Source organism: Homarus americanus, unplaced genomic scaffold (genome assembly GCF_018991925.1).
Source record: "Homarus americanus isolate GMGI-L3 unplaced genomic scaffold, GMGI_Hamer_2.0 scaffold34921, whole genome shotgun sequence".
Taxonomy (NCBI): domain Eukaryota; kingdom Metazoa; phylum Arthropoda; class Malacostraca; order Decapoda; family Nephropidae; genus Homarus; species Homarus americanus.
The window spans coordinates 19,016,470-19,041,359 of NW_024741901.1; the positions used below are offsets into that span (position 1 = coordinate 19,016,470).

General features: G+C 36.5%; 1 protein-coding gene across 8 annotated transcripts in view; it reads right to left on the minus strand.

The window, feature by feature from the left end:
- Nucleotides 1-24,890, minus strand: part of LOC121876332 (organic cation transporter protein-like) — a 50,170-nt gene that overhangs the window by 13,800 nt on the left and 11,480 nt on the right. For 2 of the 8 annotated variants that reach the window (XM_042381399.1, XM_042381401.1), the window contains exons 2-7: nt 15,695-15,744; nt 6,258-6,391; nt 5,831-6,036; nt 5,387-5,608; nt 5,002-5,235; nt 4,384-4,518 (exon numbers count right to left, since the gene is read on the minus strand). In XM_042381399.1, the coding sequence (XP_042237333.1) occupies nt 4,384-4,518; nt 5,002-5,235; nt 5,387-5,608; nt 5,831-6,036; nt 6,258-6,391; nt 15,695-15,744 (981 nt within the window). Of the gene's footprint in view, nt 1-4,383; nt 4,519-5,001; nt 5,236-5,386; nt 5,609-5,830; nt 6,037-6,257; nt 6,392-8,664; nt 10,276-11,161; nt 11,252-15,694; nt 15,880-24,890 lie in introns of those variants that run through there. The other 6 variants (XM_042381402.1, XM_042381403.1, XM_042381404.1 and 3 more) reach the window with 6 other exon arrangements.

Sequence of the window (24,890 nt, forward strand, 5' to 3'; positions counted from 1 at the left end):
GTAAGTATCTACTCGTAAGTAATTTTTTCTCTTAAGTTCGAACTTATGAGCTTTCTAATTCTCTAAAGATCATAAGTATCTACTTCGTATTTTTTCTCTTAAGTTCGAACTTATGATCTTTTGAGAATTAAAATTTTTGTAAGTTCGAACTTAAGATAAAAAATAGCACGATCTTTTGAGAATTCGAACTTATGATCTTTGGAGATTTAGAAAGATCGTAAGTTATTTTTTTATCTTAAGTTCGAACTTACGATCTTTCTAATTCTCAAAAGATCATAAGTATCTACTTGTAAGTTATTTTTTCTTTTAAGTTCAAACTTACGATCTTTCTAATTCTCAAAAGATCATAAGTTCGAACTTAAGATAAAAAATAACCTACGAGTAGATACTTACGATCTTTTGAGAATTAGAAAGATCATAAGTTCGAACTTAAGATAAAAAAATAACTTACTATGTTTTGAGAATTAGAGATCGCAAGTTCAAATTATCAAAAGATCTTAAGTCCGAACTTACGATCTTTCTGATTCTAAAAAGATCGTAAGTATCTACTCGTAAGTTATTTTTTCTCTTAAGTTCGAACTTACGATTTTTTGATAATTAAAAAGATTGTAAGTTCGAATTCTCAAAAGATCGTAAGTATCTACTTCAGGAAAGTAGATTATCTACTTTTCAGGAAAGTAGATTATCAAATTTTTGTGAAAGTAGTTTATCTAATTTTCGGGAAATCTACTTTTCCCGAAAAGTAGATAATCTACCGGTACTTTCCCGAAAAGTAGATACTTACGATCTTTTGAGAATTCGAACTTACGATCTTTCTAAATCTAAAAAAATCGTAAGTTCGAACTTAAGATAAAAAATAACTTACGATGTTTTAAGAACTAGAAAACATAAGAATGGAGGAAACTGCAGCGGGTCTATTGGCCCAAACTGGGCAGTCCCATTTACACCCAACCCCTATTGTTCATATATCCACCCAACCTATGTTTGAAGCTATCCAGCGTATTCGAGTTAATGATGATATTTGATAACTTAATCCACTCATCCACTACTCTATTTCCAATCCAATGTTTACCTATTTTGCTCCTAAATCTAAATTTGTCTAATTTAAAACCAATGTTACGAGTTCGCTCCTGGTTGGATAGTCACAAGTTCAAATTTTCAAAAGATCTTAAGTCCGAACTTACGATCTTTCTAATTCTCAAAAGATCGTAAGTATCTACTCGTAAGTTATTTTTCTCTTAAGTTCGAACTTACAATTTTTTGAGAATTAGAAAGATCGTAAGTTTGAATTCTCAAAAGATCGTAAGTATCTACTTTTCGGGAAAAGTAGATTTCCCGAAAATTTGATAATCTACTTTCACAAAAAATTTGATAATCTACTTTCCTGAAAAGTAGATAATCTACTTTCCCAAAAAGTAGATACTTAAGATCTTTTGAGAATTCGAACTTACGATCTTTCTAATTATCAAAAAACTGTAAGTTCGAACTAAGAGAAAAAAATAACTTACGAGTAGATACTTACGATCTTTTGAGAATTAGAAAAATCGTAAGTTCGAATTCTCAAAAGATCGTAAGTAAATTTTTTATCTTAATTTCGAACTTACAATTTTTCTAATTCTCAAAAGATCGTAAGCATCTACTTGTAAGTTATTTTTTTTACTTTAAGCTCGAACTTACGATTTTTCTAATTCTCAAGAGTGTAAGTTCGAACATAAGAAAAAACTTACAATCTTTCTAAATCTACAAAGATCGTAAGTTTGAATTCCTAAAAACTCATAAGTTATTTTTTCTCTTAAGTTCGAACTTACTTATGATCTTTTGATATTTCGAACTTACGATCTTTCTAATTCTCAAGAAATCGTAAGTTCGAACTTAAGAGAATAATAACTTGCGAGTAGATATTTACAATCTTTTGAGAATTAGAAAGATCGTAAGTTCGAACTTAAGAGAAAAAATAACTTACGATCTTTTGAGAATTCGAACTTATGATCTTTGGAGATTTAGAAAGATCATAAATTCTTTTTTTCTCTCTTACGATCTTTGGAGATTTAGAAAGATCGTAAATTCTTTTTTTCTCTCTTACGATCTTTGGAGAATTAGAAAGTGTAAGTTTGAACTTAAGAGAAAAAAAATAATTTACAAGTAGAGACTTACGATCTTTTGAGAATTAGAAAGATCGTAAGTTCGAACTTTAGGTAAAATATTAACACGATCTTTTGTGAAAACATATCATTACTCTACATAAGAATATGAAAGCAACACTTATTTACTGTTCATATATACAGTATTTTAATTAATGTTTCTGAATCTAAAAAAAAATTCTACCCACCAGTGGTGTGTGTTTTTCCTCGGATGACGAAATTGCCAAGTCATTGGGTTCAACTCTAGCTGAAGCTGAAGAACATAAAAACTTTTTCTGTGTTGTTTTTAGTTTTTATTTAACTTTATCTGTGATATTTTCGTTGGTGCTTTATTACAGGTAGTAATTCGCCAAAAAAGTAGGGTAACTAAGGCAAAATTTAGCCAAACATCGAAAGTACCAGACTCAAATTAATTTTCCCCATAGGAAGTTGTATTTAAATTTGGAGGATTTGAATTTCACGAGCTTTTACAGTCTAAATAGGTGTCCAAATATGAGAGCCTGCTGTAGACCGGTGAGCCTGACCAGCATAATATGTAAAGTACTTGAGAGTATTATCAGAGATGCCGCAATGGAACATCTACTACGAAACAACCTTGTAAAGGATTGCCAACACGGTTTTCTGCCAGGGCGCTCCTGCTTAACAATTGCTCAAGGTATTGGATATTTGGACCCATATTCTGGAACGGGGTGGTAATATCGACAATATATATACCTAGATTTCGTCAAGGCTTTCAACAGTGTACCCCCATGAAAGGCTGAAAATCAAACTGGAAGGGTACGAAATTCGGGGAAATGTCCTAGCGTGGATAGAAGACTTTCTACATGACCGCAAGCAGTGTGTGGTGATTAATGGCACGAAATCATCATCCGTACCCGTCACAAGCGGGGTACCACAGGACAGTGTATTGGGCCCGCTGTTATTTGTTTGTTTCATAAATGACATGCCTGACGTACACTCCTCCATACAAATGTTTGCCGATGACGCCAAGTCATTTCGGGAAATCAAGAACCAAGCGGGCTATGAAGAGCTGCAGAAGGATCTCTGTGAGCTCCAAGAATGGTCGAAAATATGGCTGCTGAGATTCAATGTCATAAAGTGTAAGAGGATGTATCTGGGGCATACCAAAGGTAAGGAGGTGTACCATAGTCCAAACGGGGTGAAGAAAATGCACTATTTGAGACTGAATGTGAGAAGGACCTAGGTGTGTATGTTGACAATGAACTCAAGTTCTCGAGCCATTGCGAGAAGAAGGTAAATCAGGAAAATAAATTATTGGGTCTTATAAGAAGGTCGTTCAGATATCTAGATTGTCCCTCGTAACGATCTTCAAGAGTGAAGTGCTTCCCCATCTGGAGTACTGTCACCCCATCTGGTCCCCGAGATATGCTAGGGACAGTCAGTTGGTTGAAAATGTTCAAAGGAGGGCCATTAGACTGGTGCCTGCACTTTGGCACCTCAGCTACCCTGAGAGATTGGAGCGCCTGAACTTGCCTAGCTTATACTACAGACAGGCAAGGGGTGACCTAATTGAGGTGTATAAGCATCTCAAGGGGTACTGCTCAGTTGAGTGTCCTTACTTGGAGCTGGCAGACGCTCACCCTACAAGGGGTCACAGCTCAAGATTGAAGGAGCCGCAAGTTGAGAAAACTGTGAGGGCAAACTTTTTCGGAGTGAGTATTGTGAACTCTTCGAACAATCTACCAGAAAGTGTTGTGACGGCACTGAGTGTGAGCTCTTTCAAGACCAGACTTGACCAACCCTGGAGCAAGTTCAGGTACATTCAGGAGCCGGTGCATGCCCAGTACTTGCCAACAGTACGTAACAGAGACGTGACCGATCGCCCAAGCGCCTAACGAGCCGATCATTTGGTGAAGAGGATAAAAGAAAAAGAAAAGTAACAGAGACGTGACCGATCGCCCAAGCGGCTAACGAGCCGATCATTTGGTGAAGAGGATAAAAGAAAAAGAAAAGTAACAGAGACGTGACCAATCGCCCAAGTGGCTAATGAGCTGATCAGTGGTGAAGAGGATAAAAGTAAAAGAGAGATACACACAGGTCATGCTGCTTATGTTGTTCCTAAACTATGTTAGGTAGAAACTACAGGGACTGCTCCCTGTAAGTGAGTGACTGCTAATACTATTAACCTTATACAGTATGCTAGGATTAATCCAAATAATAAAAGTTAATAATAACAACAGTAATAACCTAATATGGGATAAGTGAGACCAATACCCGGTACCTGTCTATGACTGCCACAGCAACAAGACAAGCAGGGATCTCAACAAGACCACTCAGCGCTGTCGACATATAAGCATCTCCTCCTAAGTTACTGGCAGCCAATGTAAGACCATAATAGGTTGCACTGTTGACAAACCTGTAGGGGATAAAGCTCACATAGTCGGCAAATATTTATTAACCTCTGCATGAAGCTTCCCCTCCTCCCTCTCCAAAGCTTGATACTGTTCTCCCTTATTACTCTTTGAAGTTTCATAATGTTTTCCTTTGTTATTCCCTGAAGGTTGATAAAAATTTCCTTGTTATTCCCTGAAGTTTTACAATATTTCTACCCTAAGGAGGTGTTAAAATTTTGCACTAATCCAATTCTACAACAGATTTATTTGGCATGACACATGTTTTTAATCTTCTGACTTACAAAAAACGTATTGTGAATTCCGTGGTACATCATCCATACACATGTAATATTTTTGAAAACACCAAAGACTACGTATAAATATATAATCATGAATTTTTATTCATTCAAACAAACATGTCTAAATTACTGAGCTATCTATTAACAAGTTAGGTTAGGCAGGTGAGAATTTTTCACTTACAGCCAAGTCATTAATGAAGGCCTTACCAGGAATTAATTTGAATCAGCGTAAGAAGGAGCACATAAGGATGGCTGACCAGAAGTCTAACTCCCACTGGCTTCTTGCTGCTCTCCTCTTTGCTCTTGGCATTTACTGAAATTTCCCAATGGGATGGAAGACTGTCAAATTTCCCATTTTTTCTGGCCATTGTTTCCAAAACAACTTTTGCTTCTTCGTACCTTCCCTGAGAGGCAAGCCATCTTGGACTCTCGGGAACATACCTGGAAAATCACCAGTCGAATTACACAAGATAATACAACAGTTTACTTTTTCCAGAGACCATGATTTATTTACAATGAAGTATTCCAACTACTTGTTATGTTTTATTTAAGTACAATCATGTTTTAAACAGTACAGTAAGCTTACACCTACCATGGAAAACTCAAGAACAGTAATCCAGAGATGGAGCAAAGAAATGTTAAAGTTCTCCAGGTATCCACAACTGATGCCAAAGCAGCGAACACTCCTATTCCAATGGCAAAAAACAAGCCAAGGGACATACCACAAAAGCTTCTCCAATCCATACCAATCAACTCTTGTGAGAGGACGAAGCTCGAGAGAATTATCAATGCACAGCAGATACCTCCCAGGTATCTGAAAAAAAATTAGAACTATGTTTATTATCTTTAAAAATACTACAATTACAGTATTCAAATTAATTTTCTATTAAAGTATTTATTACTGTAGTACAGTTTATCAAAACAATAAAATGACAAAAGTACTTATCAAAAAACTCTGATTACAAAATGTCAAGCATTCTATAAATATAACACCTGTAAACTCATCAAACAAAACAGTAAGAAAATATGTATTTACCGTAGTACAATCATGATCAAAAGTGTTGAAGCGAAGGCACTAAAGCCTTCAAAGGCTATCATCCCTAGAAGTGATAGCGTAAGTGTCTTGAGTCGTCCTATCACATCAGCTACTCCACCAAGCAAGAGCGCCCCAGTCATCACACCTCCCATCCATAGCGACTGCACCAGTGCCACTTTATATTTATCGCTGCATATCAGGTCCCACTGTGAAAAAATCAAACCTTGTATAGTAATGAAATAAATATAAAGAGATAAAATTATAAATAAATATATAGTAGTATATGTGATGATGGAATGTTCCATGAAGCGAGAGCAGTAAACCAGATGGACATCATGGAGCCTTGTGTAAAGAAGAACACCAGAGCAGAACATCTCTTGGCAGGAAGGAAGAACAAATGACAACTAGTAAAAGAAAACCAACTAACCTCAGATGCAAAAGATATGTAGGTTGATGTATAGACAATTGTACAGTTGTGTGGAGAATTCCCAATACACTGATCAACAAGTGGATCAGTGGCCCCATCATCTTTGGCAAAACACTTAAAGGAGGGATCCAAACCTGTTGCATAGATGAGAGAATAAAATTGTTTAGAATTTCCTCAAGACATTTCTGAAAATCATTGCACCATTATACAGTACAGTATAGTCTCGATTTACGCGTTTGGTCATTTATGAGGCACCTTGCCAGACCAACAATTTTTATTTACGCGGTTCATTCCATCATTTACGCGGGAAGCGGCGCGGGCAGGGTGCACACAAGGTCGCCCAGTCAACAAAACGTTACCGAGTTCTTCACCCGCCAACTACCACAGCCAGCCCAAGTCAGTGATAGTGAGGATATGAACTTTGAGGGGTTTGACAAAGAGGCCCTGCAAGCCTCTGTGGTGGATAGTGATACAAGTGAGGGCCAATAATCTGCCCTCTGCCTCAGAATCAACCCCCCCATCCCCGTGTGCCCAGCCATCTTTTCTAACGTAAGTGTTAAAAAACCTAATAGTATTGATATTTCTCTTAAATATTAATTGTGTGCATACCATCATAAAATTAAGATGTTATTTTTACTACAATGTACGTATTGTGGCTGGGTGAAGTATAATTTGTTTAGTATTTACTTGAGATTTTTGTTTCTAGCTCATAAAATTCATAGAAATTACCTGGCCAGAATATAACTTACATTGCTAGAATTCTTATAAGATAGTGAGTAATTTGAATATAAACAAGCTAAAATTTGCATAAAACATACAAATTTTAGATCTAATTTAAGAATTTTATTAGAGAGAGCAAAAATTTTATCTTTTGTGCAAAATATATGACGTTTATATTCAAATTATTCCCTGTCTTACAAGGAATCCATTAATGTCAATTATATTATCCTAACTATAGTCTGAAGTATTATTTATTACTAAACCTAAAAGCCTAGTGTTTTCACCCAAACATTTCTCAGGGAGGGAGGGGAGCCAGCGAGCGTGGGAAGGGGGGGGAGGAGTCGAGTCCATTATTTGAATGGACATTAACCGGCGACTGTATTTCTCTTAAATATTAATTGTGTGCATACCATCATAAAATTAAGATGTTATTTTTACTACAACGTACGTATTGTGTCGGAAAAAGTGTAGTTTGGGGGTCGGCCCAGTCTCTATTTCAATTAACCCCATATGCTCTGTTATTTTGTTTACGCGGACCTCCGCGGGTTTAATTGACCGCGTAAACCGAGACTAGACTATACTGTACTGTATATACAAAATATCACAAAACCTGATAAATACAGTAGTACATGAGTAGTTCATTAGAGTTTTAAATCAAAATTCAAGAAGCTTATTTTTATCTACAACATAAATATTGAATAAATGACAAACTTTTAAAAAACACAAGCACCATATTTTCCCTTACTACATAAAGGATACACAATTAACTGTACACCCACATACCAACTAAACATGCACACACCAGACCAACTAACAACACTAAATGAAAATTACCTTATATGAATCCTGGCTTTTATTTCCATTAAAATACAGTAAACCCTCACCAATGCGGACTAAATGGGGAAAGGGGCAGTCCGAGAAGGCCAACTTTCCAAGTAGAATGGAGTCTGACCTAGGTCAGAGATCCAAAAGGGAATTACCATAAGTATGGGATAGAAGAAGAGTCAGAATCCAACCTAGGTTCGAGAATATAAGGGCAATAGTCAGAGGTGGAAATGAAAGCCAGCATCAAGTACTGAAACTTGAGAGATTTCAATGTAGAGAACAATACAATACTATACATGGATACAATCTAACTGGACAATCTTCATAGCATATTTCTGAGAATATTCACCAGCTGATCATGTAGAGACAGCAGCCATATCATGATTTGACTTAGTTGCTCTCAAAACACTATGGGTGGATGACAAGGCAGTGTGTATAGTAAACAAATTATTATTTATGAATTATAATGTAAATAAGGGAAATAAGTATTTAAATATATAGAAATAATGAATTGATTATGAAAATAACATAAGCTAATCAATAAAAAACTAAACTTAAAGTAGTAATGATGTGCAATTACATTAAGACCAATGATGGATGTGACTTACTTGACCTTGACTACATATCCACAAAAGATCCACATCATCTCCATTTAACATCCACTTCATATCAACTTAACATCCACATCTCCACTAATCTTTCATATCATTTCCACTACACATCCATCTCCACTAAGCATCCTCATCACCTCTACTACACACCCACATAATCTTCACTCTACATTCACATTAAATTCACTACACATCCCTTTCATCTTGCACTCAATACACAACCTGGTAGGCCACCCATGCTATGCACATACATCTGGACTTGGAAACCTTCAAGAATCTTAGGGAAGCTTCCAGAACCTTCGGGAAGACTTGATGCTGTCCGAGTTCGCCTTTCCATTTCAGATATTGTCCGAGATTCATGAAAAAGTGTCCGAGGCTGACTCCCTGTACAAGAATCATGGGGGTCCTAGTTGATAAGGGTTTACTGTATTGCATACAGCGGTTGAGGTTGGCCAGGTACAACCTACTTCATACACCAATAGCCACAATATATTTCCAGCTAAAGAATATTATTAATAGAAAAATTTGTTGCAAGGACATGCTTAGGACAAATTCATGCCATATGCTTTAATTACTTAAATCAATTTTATTCTAAACCTAAACATAAAACCACATTACCAACATAAAACCACATTACCAAAGGTAGGGTGATCAATATCAGTGACAGTCAAACCCAATGGAAAATGAATCTGACAGGAAGGGGTGCAGCCTAAAAAAATAATAATAAATAAAAATCACATTCAGGGGCTTTGTGAAGCTTTCTGGCACATTTTTGGGGAAAAATTTCAAAACTGAATGTTAACCATGGCTCCTTTACTCTTAATACAGTACTACTTGATGGCCAGTGCTCTCAGGATTCATATTTCCAGAAGTCCACCGACTTAATATGACCAAAGAGCCACTTTACCTCAAGAAAACTCAAGATTAATCATCTGTACAAAATGCAAAATCTTTGGAATTCAAAGGTTGTCTACCAACTTGTAAATGTCCTTTACAACACAACACACACTGGAATGAATACCCTTCACTTGTGTCCTTATTCATGAAAAGCCAAAATTTATGAATACTGTATCAGGTAAAGAAGTACAACACAGGTTTTCAACTGTGGTGATCCTGTACATGATAAGCAGATCTTCACATGTCTCTGGGATCCCTATGGTTATTAAGTCATGAAAAAATCTTCCACTTAAGTTACCCATATAATACTTGCTCTAGTAATATAAAATCCTTCATAACCAAAATGGTTCAACTCTAGCAAGAATGTTCATAAATGGAAGTGTTCATCATACCCTGTTTATTGGATATCCTACAAGAGACTTGCATTATGTACTTCTTCCCTGGTACAGTATGTAAAAAATACTGCTTAGCCTGAACATTTTTCACCAGCCCTGGCAGCTTACACAGCAAAAATTTATAAAATCTTAAAAATTTCAAAGCTCAATTTCTGGACTTGAGGATTTATTAACACTGGCTATTTATAGTCAACATTCATTTACAGTAACTGATTCAAAATATGAAACCAATAGTTATGTGAGTATTATGTGGCTGTTTGAATTCATTGATGACTTGTGTGTTTAATGACAACCCTCCTTAATTATACTATACTGTATGTCTACAGTGAACTGTAATTAAAAATCATGCACATGCAACTTGCAAACTAAATACTGTACATACCTCCTCCTCTTCAGACATTGCAACTGTATTTTCCAGTATAGTATAGTCTCGATTTACGCGGATTTCCTTTACGCGTTTGGTCATTTACGAGGCACCTGGCCAGACTGGCAATTATTAGTTACGCGGTACATTCCATCAATTACGAGGGGAAGCGGCACACTAGGTCGCCCAGTCAACAAAACATTACCGAGTTCTTCACCCGCCACCTACCACAGACAGCCCAAGACAGTGATAGTGAGGATATGGACTTTGAGGGGTTTGACAAAGAGGCCCTGCAAGCCTCTGTGGTGGATAGTGATACAAGTGATACAGGTGAGGGCCAATAATCTGCCCTCTGCCCCGGAACCAACCCCCCCCCATCCCCGTGTGCCCAGCCATCTCTTCTACTAACGTAAGTGTTAAAAAACCTAATATTATTGACATTTCTCTTAAATATTAATTGTGTGTGCATACCATCATAATATTAAGATGTTATTTTTATTACAACGTATGTATTGTGTCGGAAAAAGGGTAGTCTGGGGGTCGGCCCAGTCTCTATTTCAATTAATCCCATATGTTCCGTGATTTCGTTTACGCGTTTCTCATTTTACGCAGACCTCCACGGGTTTAATTGACCGGGTAAACCGAGACTATACTGTACAATGTGTGCGTTACAGATTTGTTAAGTAGTATGGCCACATCAACATTTTACTTTCATACACCTTAATTTAATTCATCAACAATACAGTACATAATGACAATGAATCCATTAACATCAGTATTCACAAAATATACTGTATTAACGTATTTATCACTCATCATTTCTCAGAGTACTGTACATTGAAGTAATATAATATGAAATTACAGATATATCTAATCAAGACAAGTTTCAATACCAGACAACTATACATATTCAAATCCAAATGTAAAAAATCCTGTAATAAAATAAAACAAAAACATATGCTCAACCTAGACACACACACACATGTAATGACAAACCAAACACAAAAAGATCCAGGTGGGGAGACACACAATGGAGAGGACTCAAGTGGGCTTCTACATAACAAACACAGAAGGACAATAATCAAAACTAACTACTTTTTTATCTGAAGTTTTAAAACTGGTGATGTGCAGCAGATCAATAATTGAGGCTAGAGTGTAGATACAGCCAAAGTAACCATCACTCTGAAAAAGAGGATGGTCTGAAGGTGATTCTTTATGAGGGACTGTTTGGCGGGTACAGGTGAGGGGGTGGGGGTGGATTTAATTACTATTCATAATAGTCTGACCCTTAGTGTCTAAGTCGTTATTATCTTGTTTATATATAAATTCATAACTAAAACACTGTATACAAATACGTCTCTGGCATATAGTCTTTTTCTTGCATTTCTATATACTGTACAGTACAGTACAGCATTCTCTACTAACATATTTCTAAACTAAGTTGTCTCTTTCCTCTAAATAAACCACTTTATATTTCACTTCTGAATTCCTTTCCTAACAGCTTAACTTCAACAAAATCAACTATTGACTGCCTTTTCTACTGTACTGATCAAACTGCTGGGGTGAAATTCAGAAGACTTTTAACATTAGTAGATGCCCAACTATCAGCTCAGGCAAGAAGATTTCTTGATCAATTTATCTTTCTGAAATAATAATAGTAAAAAAAAAAAAAATCTTTCAAATAATCCCTAAACTGAATTAAGATGGAAAGACAGAAAAGGGGAGTATAATGAAGAGTTTCTACGTGATTTCCTCGCATCTCTTGCAACTAACTCCCCTTATATTACTGTACTACTTGTTCTAATGCACAACTGTTCCTCTTAAAGTTTTAATTACACTATAATGTCTTCCAATAAATCCACATCAAAAATGCATTATTAATAAAAAGGGTTAAATGATGAGAAAGAAAGGAAAACGGTGTCCCTTAAAGGTTTATCAAAACCTTAGTTGGATTCTATTCTTATCACAAAAAAAAATATGTTAAACTATCACTGTCTTTTTCAATGTTATTATAATACTGTACCAACAGTGGCAGATCCAGGAGGGGGTTTGGGGGTTCAGTCGAATAACCCTTTTTTCCTAAGACTCGCCTGGCGTGGTGCCACTTAAAAAGACTAGATCATGTCAGATTAAGTGTCAACTCGTGCCAAGACCAACTCACCCCTTACGCGAGCATTTTCTATACCGAAACGTTTCCGTCCTAAGCGAGAGCGTGGCTGGCTTGGGTCACCGCGTGGGTACACTCACTCAGTACAGCGCTTAGTTGGTGTTTGGCTATCGTATCCTATACTGATCGAGCTGAGAACTTGCGTGATTATCGTATTTAATTGACTTTATAATGACTGGAAAGCGTACAAGTGAGAGTGCTGGTGGTGCTCCAAAGAAAAGGAGACAGGCAATTACTTTTGAGATGAAAATGAAGATAATAATGCAATATGAGAATGGAAAAACTTCAGCAACAATCTCACGTGACCTAGGTTTCTCGCACTCGACCATATCCACTATTCTGAAGGACAAGGAACAACACCTATAAAGGGAACTATAATTTCGAAGAAAAGACAAGGTCCTATTCACGATATGGAAAATTTATTGGTGATATGGATAGAAGACCAAACACAGAAGTGTGTACCCTTAAGCCTTTTAACCTTACAGGCTAAAGCAAGAAGCCTGTTCCAAAGCCTGAAGGAGCAGGCAGGAGATGAATGTGAGCAAACCTTTACAGCAAGTCATGGGTGGTTTAATAGATTTAAAAAATGCTACAGTTTACACAATGTTAAGGTGAGTGGAGAGGCAGCTAGTGCTGATGTTGGTGCTGCCGAAGCTTTTAAGGAGGAGTTAGATGATGTGATTGTGGAAGGGAATTATTTGCCTGAGCAAATATTCAATGTGGATGAGACTGGATTATTGTGGAAGTGCAAGCCTGAGCGGACATACATCCACAAAGAGGCAAAAACAATGCCAGGATTCAAGGCATTCAAGGACAGAATTACACTTTTGTTGGGGGGGAATGTTGCTGGTATCAAGCTAAAGTCCTTCATGATCTATCATTCAGAGAACCCCAGGGCTTTTAAACATGTCAGCAAGCACACACTGCCAGTGTTTTATCACAGTAACAAGAAAGCTTGGATGACCATTGTACTGTTTGAGGATTGGTTCATGAATTGTTTCATTCCTCAAGCCAAGGAGTATTGTCTGCAACAACGGATTCCATTCAAGATTTTGCTGATTTTGGATAATGCTCCAGGACGCCCACCACACCTGGATGACATGCACCCTGATGTTAAGGTAGTCTACATTCCACCTAACACTACCTCTGTCATCCAACCCATGGATCAAGATGCTATTGCTGCTTTTAAAGCGTGTTATTTACGTACGACCTTCGCTCAGGCTGTTGCTGCTACTGAAGGTGAGAAAACGTTCAGAGTTTTGGAAGGAGTACAACGTTTTGTCATGTATAAGGAACATTAGTGCAGCATGGGATCAGGTTACAAAACATTGCATGAATGGAATATGGAAGAAAATCCTGAAAAGTTATGTGAACAGTTTTAGAGGATTTAATGAAAATGAAGTTTTTTCGGATGTTAGTAACAAGATAGTGGAGTTAGGTAAACAGCTTCAGTTAGAAATTGATAATGAAGATGTTGAACAGTTGGTTGAAAGTGTAGTAGAAGAGCTCAGTAACGAAGATCTCATCGAACTGGAAGCACACAAAGATGCAGAGGAAGAAGCCAGTCTAAATGTAGAAGAAGGACCTGCACCCCCAAAAAGTTTTCAGTGAAGCAAATGGCAGAGGCATTTGCTACAATTAATAAAGGAATGCAAATGTTTGATGGCATGGATTAAAATTATGAGCGTTATGCCAAAGTTGACAGAATGATCCAAGATGCACTTGCTTGCTACTGAGAAATAATGAAAAGAAAAAGCAAACTGCAGTTTAAATTGGACATCTATTTTAAGAAATCCCTCAGTGCTGTCTCCTCACGCCCCACCAGTGCTGCCTCTTCACTCCCTCAAGATGATCCAATACCTTCAACTAGCAAGTTTCCACAGCACATAAACCTGTCTGAAGAAAGCGACACTGATGACCCACTCAGCCCTGTCTCCTCCTCTGCTTCTTCCGGTTAATGTAGTCTCCATGTATAGTTAGAAAATTATGGGGGCCCTGTGTGCATTCAGCTGACTACATTAAAGGTAAGTGCTCAGTCACATTGTATCCATTCCTCATTATTTATTACTTTTACTGTACTATATTTCATTGTAGATTTTTTTTTTTTATGTCGGACTTACGACCATTCCGACTTACGACCTGGATTCGGGTCCCTAACCCCGTCGTAAGTCGGGGAGCACCTGTATCTTATTCTACAACTTCACTCGCAAGGATCTGCACATTACCTGATACAGAAAGTGAATAAACAATAAAGATGCTATTTAGCTATTGGCAAGTTCTGTCCTTACTCCATTCCCAGCCACAGAAGGTGTAATATGAGCAGTTATTCCTCATTCAGTATTTAGCAATATAAAAATTCAAATTCAGCATACAGTACGTATAAATTTGGAGACTGATAACACAAGCAATTCTAATATGAATCTTAATTCAAATGGTATCCTCAAATGGTAGAGTGAAGATAGCAAAATAAACAGTAGCATTTCCAGCCTAATTATATGCATCACAATAACACATACAGTACTTCTACTGTACCTTTTTCTCTTCCAATGTAATGCATTTACGGTACTTTCTCTTCACTTCAAACAGTTCACCTTCACTTCTCTATATTCCTATGTATACTGTATATGCAGAAATATAATTATAAAATGAATTGGTTGGCCATTTCCACCTCACAAACTAGTGAATAAAGTTGTTAAGCATTTTGAACCTTGACCCAAACAAATTTCGATCACATTAATAATGACAAAGTGTATAAATACAGGTTGACAATCCTTTATCCGAAATCCTTGGGACCAGAGGCATTTCTGTTTTCGTAATTTTTCGGTTTTCAGGGTTTTTTTTTTTTTTTTTTTTTTTTTTTTTTTTATTAGCCCACCCGGGCATAGATCACTGACCCACATTAGGGCCTGGGGGTCGAAAATATAATAAAAATAATAATAATAATAATAATAATAATTATTCATAGGACTAGGTCGTGTTTCTCACTTTTGACCTTTTTTTCATTCTTGTATTTCTTTACTGTATTATATTTTATTATTACAGTATTATTGTTATTATTATTAATTTTATTATTATATTTTATTATTATTATTATTATTATTATTATTATTGTAATCATTATTATTTTATTTTGGTGTATTTTTATTAAAAATTTTATTTACTGAGTAATTATTATTATTATAATTATTATTACTATTACATTTTCGCCCCCCAGACCCCGATGTGGGTCAGTGATGCCCGGTGGGCTAATAATCCTGTTTAAAAAAAAAAAAGACCCACAAAAAAACTTTCGGTTTTTAGAGCTTTTCGGTTTTCGGAATTTCGGATAAAGGGTTGTCAACCTGTAGTTCCTTCACCACCACCAATTTAAATAACCATTGAGTAACCTCTAGAGATGGTAAAGTGTAAGACCACAAAGCATTTAACACTGATATTTACCAGTTACCATTTATACCTACCGGCAAATACATTGAGAAGTAAGTGAAAAGCCATGAAGCCGCTCAGCAAACTGAAGGAAAGAAAGTATATCCTCTGAGACCATCCAAACTGTCCAATAATGTGGAAAACATCATCCATAGAGAGGTAAACCATGGTTGAAGATCGTTTGTATCACCACGTCCAAATTCAAATTACTCTTCGCTTGCTATAATAAGACATTAGGGGAGATTTTATCATAAAAACTATATTCATTAAAACGAACACACAAAGGACAAACAGCCTCAAGGAAAACTGTTTGTATTTCTTGTTCAATCATGTAAGACACCATGTACTTTGCTCTGAGCTGTACAACATTTCCATCAGATCCTTGCCTCTAACATTAACACTTTGGCCTTCACTGAAGTTTGGTACAGAAGCAGAATACACAAATTTTGCAAAACTTTTCAGTAATATAACAATATACAGTGGGGTATGCTATAACGAATCTAATTGGTTCTAGAACCTTGTTCGTTATAGCATTCGTTCGTTATAGGATTAATCCGTTCCAGGCCCCCAAATACAACCACTTAACACTGAAAAATATAATATAAAATTGTAAAAATTGTAAAAAAGTGCATAAATATGCATCTAAACCCCTGAAATAAAGAATATCATTAATATTTGTAATAAAAAAACAATAAATTAGAAGAAAAAAAAATTAAATAATGTTCGTTGTAGGAGTTTCGTTCGTTATAGCATTCTCAATTTTATAGGTAAAACCGTTCGTTATAGGAATATTCGTAGTAGGATCCGTTCGTTATATACAGTACAGGTTGACAATCCCTTATCCGAAATCCTTGGGACCAGATGCATTTTGGTTTTCAAAATTTTTCGGATTTCAGAATGGTTATTTTTATTTTATTTTATTTTTTTTTTTTTACAGGGATCACCCCACCCGGGCACAGGTCACTGACCCACATTGGGGCCTGGGGGCTAAAATATAATAATAATAATAATAATAATAATAATAATAATAATAATAATAATAATAATAATAATAATAGTATTACCCCTCATCAACGCGGTTTCACTTAACGCTGCTTTTATCATATACGCTGTGCCTCGCCAGAGCTGAACTTTCACTTAACACGGATTTTTTCCACATATACGCCGGTGAGTGTCCTGCTTGAGACGCTATTTTTAGATTTGCCCCACCCGGCCACCCTGCCTGACTGCCTGTTTTAGCTCATAAAATTCATGGCTAAATTACCTGGCCAGAATATAATTTACATTGCTGGAATTCTTATAATTTGAGGATTATTTTGAATATAAAACATCATAATATTTTTATTAGACATACAAATTTTAGATAAAATTTTCTCTGAGTAACTATGTTATCTTTTGTGCAAAAATATATGACATTGAGATTCAAAATATTCCTGGTCTGCCAAGGAATCCAGTAATGTCAATTATATTATCCTAACTTTTAGTTTGAGTATTATTTATTACAAAAAGTTAAGTATTCTGGTTTTCCTAACACGCTCTTGGGACAGTTGGTGGGGGGGTGGGGGAGGGGAGGACTGACCGACCATCTGCTACCCTGTGAAGAATATTTTTGCTTTTTTTTATTAACTGAAGATATTTGTTTTAGCTCATAAAAATTTATACAATTATTTCCGGGTTTGTAATATAATTTACATTGCTGGAATTTATAATTTGATGATCATTTTGAATATAAACATCATATATTTTGTATTAGACATGGGCCAAATTTTAGATAAAAATGTTTTCTGAGTAAATATGTTATCTTTTGAAAAAAATATATGACATTTATATTCAAAATATTCCTGGTCTTACAAGGAATCAGTAATGTCAATTATATTATCCTAACTTAATCTGGAGGTATTATTTAATACAAAATGTTAAATTTATTTTTTTTCAATTTTACACTTGGAAGGAGTGATTGGTGGGGGTGGGGGGAGGTTGGGACTGACCACAAGGGTTAAGAGGGAGAGGCAAGGTGGGGGTACTTTGATTGACAGATAGTGTCGAAGATTATTTTTTTTTATTAACTGAAGATATTTGTTTTAGCTCATAAATTATACAAATTAATCTTTTGTCAGATGATATATTGCTGGAATTTATATTTATGATTTATTTTGATGAGGTAAATTGACTGGCTATATTTTTGTATTTAGATTACTACAAATTTTAGATAAAAAAAATTTTCTGAGTAATCTGCAAGTATTCGTGCAAAATATATGACATTTATTCAAAATATTCCTGGTCTTACAAGGAATCCAGCAATGTCAATTGCATTATCCTAACCTTAGTTTGAGGTATTATTTATTAAAATTCTAGTGGTTTTCCTCAAAAATTTCTCAGAGAGGGAAGAAATGTGGCAGTGTAGTGTGGAGAGGGGAGGGGAGTTATGAGTCCATTATTTGAATGGACATTAACTTGGCTGCATTGTATTTCTCTATTTCTCTAAAGTATTAATTGTGTGTATGTACCATCATAAAATTAAGATGTTATTTTACTACAAATATAGTTATGTGTCTTCAAAAAGTGGGAGTTTAAAATGGGCTGTTTCTATTGGAATTAATCCCATATGTTCAATTGTTCACCATTCAAGGATTTCACTCTCTAACACGGACCCTCTGGCTCCCATTGACCGCCATATATACAACTGCATTAAATAATAATAATAATAATAATCTATAGGTTCACTGTAGGTCGGTTTTCACTTTTGATCTTTTTTCATTCTTGCATTTCTTTATTATTATTATTTTATTATTACAGTATTAGTGGCCTCGTTAATCTAACTCAACTGCTCTAAGGTCGCTCTCGCTAACTCAAACGCTCATAATCCCAAACCATTGTTTCAATGGGTTTTCGGGTACTGGTTCCAGCTCAACGGGGTAAATTTCCTAACTTCAACAAAAAATGGCGAAAATTTATTTACTTTGAGGTGTGTGGCGTAGAAGGCTCGGATGATGGTGATGATGTGCGCATTTGAAGTGGAGGTGCAGGAGGAGAAGGGAGAAGAGAAGGAAGTGGAGGTGGAGGAGAAGCATTTTACTGCTTCTTGGAAGGTGAGTCACCTTCCATGAAATGTCAGGAACCTCTGGACCGACAGATTTCTCCACCATGAACATCCTTCTCCTTGAAGTGGAAGGCTGAGGGTTAGTACCTGTTCCTCTGGGTTTCATTGAAGAAAGTGTCAATTGTGGTTCAGGGGCACTGTCCTCCTCACCATTAACTTATGCTTAAAGAAGGAGACCACTGAGTCCCTCAACATGACACAAAGCTAGTTCAGTTTTTTTCCACTTCTGGGTGCTTTGAAGCCAGTTCCCTGAACTTCTCCAGTGGTAAATCACATCTTTCAACTGTGTAGCTGACATATGGTCATCACTTTCAATTTCCTCCTCACCACTGTCAGCCTCTACCCGTAACATCTCTCATCCAGTTCTTCAAGTCATTAGGAGTAAGTTCCTCCTCATACACGCTTCCCACATCCTTCCTCCACTTCAAGACCCACGACTGACCAATGGACACAACTTGTCCAATCCCCTGTGTTTATCCTCAAATCCTCAAAAATCATGGACTACTGATGGCCACAGTGTTTATGAAGAATTGAGGGTTCTATTGAGACTTTGCCATGATGACACAATCAATTTTACAGCCTCCAGGACGTTGAATTGTGTCTTCCAGAACTGCTTCAGCAGTGTTATTCAGGATCAATGAAGTTGCCTGATGACACCTCCTAAACATTTTTCTTCATGTACAACTTCTTGAAGTTGCTGATCACATTCTGGTCCATTGGCTGTATGAGTGATGTAGTGTTTGGAGGCAAAAAACAACACTTTCACAAAGTCAAATTTATACTCCAAATTTAAGGTCAGGGTCACACAGGAGCATTATCCATGAGGAGAAGAGCCTTTACAGGAAGTTTATTGGTGGTTAGGTAGCTCTTGGACAGAGGGGCAAAAACACATCAATAGCCCATTCATTAAAAGAACTGTCTTGTCACCCATGCCTTACGTTGACTTCCAATAAACTCCAAGCATTGTTCTTACTTACTTTCTGTTGCTTGAACACCCTGGGGTTTTCAGAGTGGTAGATGCTACAGGCTTCAGTCGGAACTCTGGAAGCATTGGCACCACAATAGAGTGAGACGGTTCTTCTGCGGTTTATGCCTGAAAAGAGGCTTCATCCTTGGTGATGAATGTTTCAAAATTTTTCCAGAACAGCCTAGTTTCATTAACATTGCAAATTGCTGTGGAAGGAGCACCTTTTCTTCCATCAGTTTTTTAAATTCAATAAAATTTTGCTGCCCCTTCTCTACCAGCACTAGTAGCTTCACCATGCCTCAAACAACACTTAAAATGTCACTTCTTTTTCTTAAATTTTCTAACTGTTTTGAAATTTCAAATTGTCTCTTGTATGAACTAGGTTGATCTGTCTTTAACGTTCATAAATCTCCCTGGTTTCTTTCACAATGAAACTCACCAGAAACTGAATCACCTTTTCACTGTTTTTCCCTAATCCAGATGATAAGTAACCTCTCAGTTTCTACCATTAGGGATCTACTTTAAACACTCTTGTAGATTTGTCTCAATGCTCACTTCCTTAAATTTGTCTTGTGCAAGAATTGTCGGCTATGCTGATGCCGACATGCCATACCTCTTTTTGCATAGCGCATTTGGATTTAATACCTTGTTTCGTGTTTTTTATTATTTCCGCTTCTATTTGGATTAAAATCACTTTTCTTGGATCTCTTAGGCCCCATGCTGGATTCAAACAATGGCAACACGATTTTTCAAAGCAACTAGCTGTAAATAAAGAATATTTTCAAAATAACACTGCACTGCACTATATTGTCAATATGTAAAAATAATTAAATGACTAATAATTTGTTTAAACACAGAAAAAAGCTTAGTTGAAGAGACTGCCAAGATGTTACCTCCAGTGAAACAGAGAGAGACTCTGACGCCTGTTTGCTGTGTTAAGAGGTTGATGCCAAGACAAACTAGTCACTTACCTTCAATTATGTCTGGACAATTGTTAAATGACTAAAAAGTTAATAAACTTTAAAATAATAATTGAATAGTATAACTTCTTTTGGATATTTACAAAAAATAGTAAGGAATTTAAGCCCTAGAACCGATTAATGTATTGGCGGACTGATACTAAAGTTGCTGTCTGGTCAGTAAGCGAAAAAAACATGTTGAGTCGTACTGCAAGAAGTTCGTTGTTTAAATTTTCGTTAAACCAATTCGGAAGATCCTTATGGAAAAGGCAGTTTCACACCAAATTACGCGAATCCCGAGGTGTCTAAACGAGGGTCACCGCTGTATTTGTTATTATTATTGTCATCATTGTTATTATTTTGTGTATTTTTTATTAAAATTTTATTTACTTGGTATAATTATTATTATTACTATTATTATTATTATTATTATTATTATTATTATTATTATTATTATTGTAGGTATGCTATAACGAACGGATTCTAGTACGAATATTCCTATAACGAATGGTTTTACCTATAAAATTGAGAATGCTATAACGAACGCAACTCCTACAACGAACGCGGATGAATACAGGACTATTTCGTCTGGCGCATGAATATTGTTGTACCGCGGCTCACAACAAGAGCGTCAGGCGCCATATTGGTTCATTGTGTAGTCAGTGCACCACTGAACTTGTTGAAATTTCGTCTTTTGATGTGGAAATTCGTGTTATTTTTATAACTATTTTGTTATACAAGTGTACAATTATAACACTGAATCGTCAAAAGCGAGTGAGAAAGCTAATAACCCTTAAAACTAAGAAAGAAATTATAAATAAACAGACAAAGTGCCTGTAAGACAGTCACCAAAGAGGGCTAGGAAGGATGACTCCTCTCCTTCCACCTCTTCTCCATAATTCTCTCCTCCCTCCTCCCCCTCTGCCTCCTGTCCTGCATGCTAACAACACTAAGGTAAGATAAAGTACCGTATTTTTTACAATTTCCACAGAAATTTTTCAGTGTAAAGTGGTTGTATTTGGGAGCCTGGAACGGATTAATCCTATAACGAACGAATGCTATAACAAACAAGGTTCTAGAACCAATTAGATTCGTTATAGCATACCCACTGTATTATTATAATTATTATTACTATTACATTTTCACCCCCAGGCCCCGATGTGGGTCAGTGACCTGTGCCCGGGCGGGCTAATACAAAAAAAAATAATAGTTGCTCCACAAAAAAAAAATTCGGTTTTCAGAGCTTTTCGGTTTTCGGAATTTCGGATAAAGGGTTGTCAACCTGTACTGTACAGTACACCTCTTACTGCTAGAGAAACAATACTGTACCAATGACCCCAAAAATCTCTTGGGGATTTCTACCTGTTCATCTGACAAACATACAGTACAAATCAAACAACCTCTACATGCTTTTGATGGAAAAAATGGAAATGTGTAACAAACATGAAGGGTCTCAAAAAGTACACACAACCGAATCAGAAAATAGAGAACAGCTGGAAAACACAGAGAACAAATGAGTGATTATAAGAGTCTGGTGAACAGAATAATGTATAATAATACTGCAGTGTAATAAATGGTGTTATGTTGAAAGTGGGAGGAATGTGGAGTGAAAGAAAATTGAGCACAAAAACAAACTACCACCTGAGAAACATCAACCAAGGAGTCCGAGATGCAAGTATGTCAAGTATTGTATAGTCCAACTGAAAATAATAAATTGAAGTCAGAAAGAAAAATCCACAAATCTCAAACAGTATACAGGGGTCCCTCGGTTAACGAGTTACCTTCCATAAGATTCTTAACTTCGGTTAACGCGCAATCCCTCGATTAATGAGTTTCTTACGAGCCGACCTCCACATGTTTTCGCTTGCATTTGGCGGTCCACCAGCTGTAGTATTAGTCCGCCAAGACAGTAATCGGTTCTAGGGCTTATATTCCTTACCATTTTAGTAAATATCACGAAGTTTATACTATTCAATAATTTTAAAAGTTTAATATTAAATTTTTTAGTCATTTTAACAATTATTGAACATAATTGAAGGTAATGAAACTAGTTTTATGCGCGTCATCCAGCTTGTCAACACGGCAAACAGGCGCCAGTCTCTCTGTCTTTTCAGTGGAGGTAACATCTTGCTTGAGACTCTTCAACTAAATGCTTTTTTTCTGTGTTTGCAAGCAAATTATTGGTCATTTTGAAATTTATTTTACATATTGACAATATATAATGCAGTGCAGTGTTGATTTAAAGAAAATAATCTTGAATTACACCAAGTGAACTAAAATTTTATGGGTGAAATGGCGCCATGGGGTGACTTCTCTTCCACCCCAATGCCTTCTCTTCTCCCCTCTCCTCCACCCCCATTCTAATTCCCACCATCATCATCCTCATCATCATCATCATCCAGGAGCCTTCTACATACACACCTCAAAGTAAGTGCACTTTTCTACCTTTTTTGTTGAATTTAGGCAATTTTCGGTGAGCTGGAACCAATTACCCATAAACCCATCGAAACAATGGTTTCGGTTAACGAGCAACCTTCTAGAATGGATTGTGCTCGTTAACCGAGGGGCCACTGAAATGGACACCTATTTTCATGGACCCCGCTCATGTTCCTAGATCAGATTTATAGTATTCTTAATGGCAACTACAAAGAAGAGGCTTTTAATATATCACTACGGTACAGTACTGTAGTATATCAAAATGAAAGTAAAAAATAATGGAGAGAATACAGTGACCCCTCGGTTAACGAACTCAATCCGTTCCAGAAGGTCGTTCGTTAACCGAAAAGTTCGTTAACCGAAACCATTGTTTCAATGGGTTTTTGGGTAATTGGTTCCAGCTCACCGAAAATTGCCTAAATTCAACAAAAATGGTAGAAAAGTTCACTTACTTTGAGATGTGTATGTAGAAGGCTCCTGGATGATGATGATGATGATGATGATGATGATGATGATGATGGTGGGAATTGGGAGAATGGGGGTGGAGGAGGGGAAGAAGGCATTGGGGTGGAAGAGGCTCTGCTCTAGTTCTGGTGTTCAAATTTTAAAAATCAATATATATTTCAAAATGACCAATATTGCTGAAGCCTGAAAAATGTTTGAATTGAGAGTCTCAACAGATGTTGCCTCAAATAAGCTTGAGACTGCGCCTGACTGCTGTGTTAGAAGCTGGATGCTGTGCGATAAACTGGTCACTTGCTTCAGGTATGGGGCGGACTGAAACTAAAGCTGGATGCCCGGTCAGTGCAAGCGAAAACATGTTGAGGTCGGTTCGTAAGAAATTCGTTAACCGAATTTTTGTTCGTTAACCGAATTGAAGATCCTTATGGAAGGCAGTTCGTTAACCGAAATTTCGTTAACCGAGGCGTTCGTTAAACGAGGGGTCACTGTACATTAAAAGAAAATAAATAAACTAATTTTAATCTTAACTTACCAGTGCTCTGTGAAGTTCTTACAAGTGATCTTTATTTGCAACAATCAAATCCAAAGCAAAATACAAAAAATATCATTCCTCTCACAAACTATGACAAAATAAGAGGAATGACTTGTATTACAGTACATGCATTAATAGAGAGGCTAAACAGAGAAACAAGAAGTGATCATATTCTATACAAAATAATAACACTTCACTCTAATCTCAACATACCAATTAGATTAATCCATGAACAACTGTACAGCCACACAAAACACACTACTGTATAACCAGAACCAAGAATTTATAAGTTTGGCAGCATTTTCATGTAGCAGACTGAGGGCATCAACCACACCCCCTGAAGCACAACAATAAAAAGTGAAGGAACAAGCAAAAAGGATATACAGGTACAGTAGGGTCGGGATATATCGCGAGATAGGGTCCAACGATGTTCGCTATACTGTATACCAAATCACGATATATAATTACATGTGATCAATGGGGAAAATAGGGTTAGGTTCTGGAGGATAATAAAGGTGACTAAACTTGACTTAACGAGTTCATTTTCTTACTAACTTAAGCACCAATGAACACTAGACTCAGGAACAACAGGCTATTTCAATATCAATATCAAGGAACACCAGACTCGGCAGCTGACGCACCATCCCAGGAACACCAGACTCGGCAGTAGATACCACACTGTCACCCTCACTTGACAATCCCACACCTACATAAACGAACACCAAACATATAAGTTACAGTATTAAATCTTTCCATTGTCTTCACTTCACCTTTC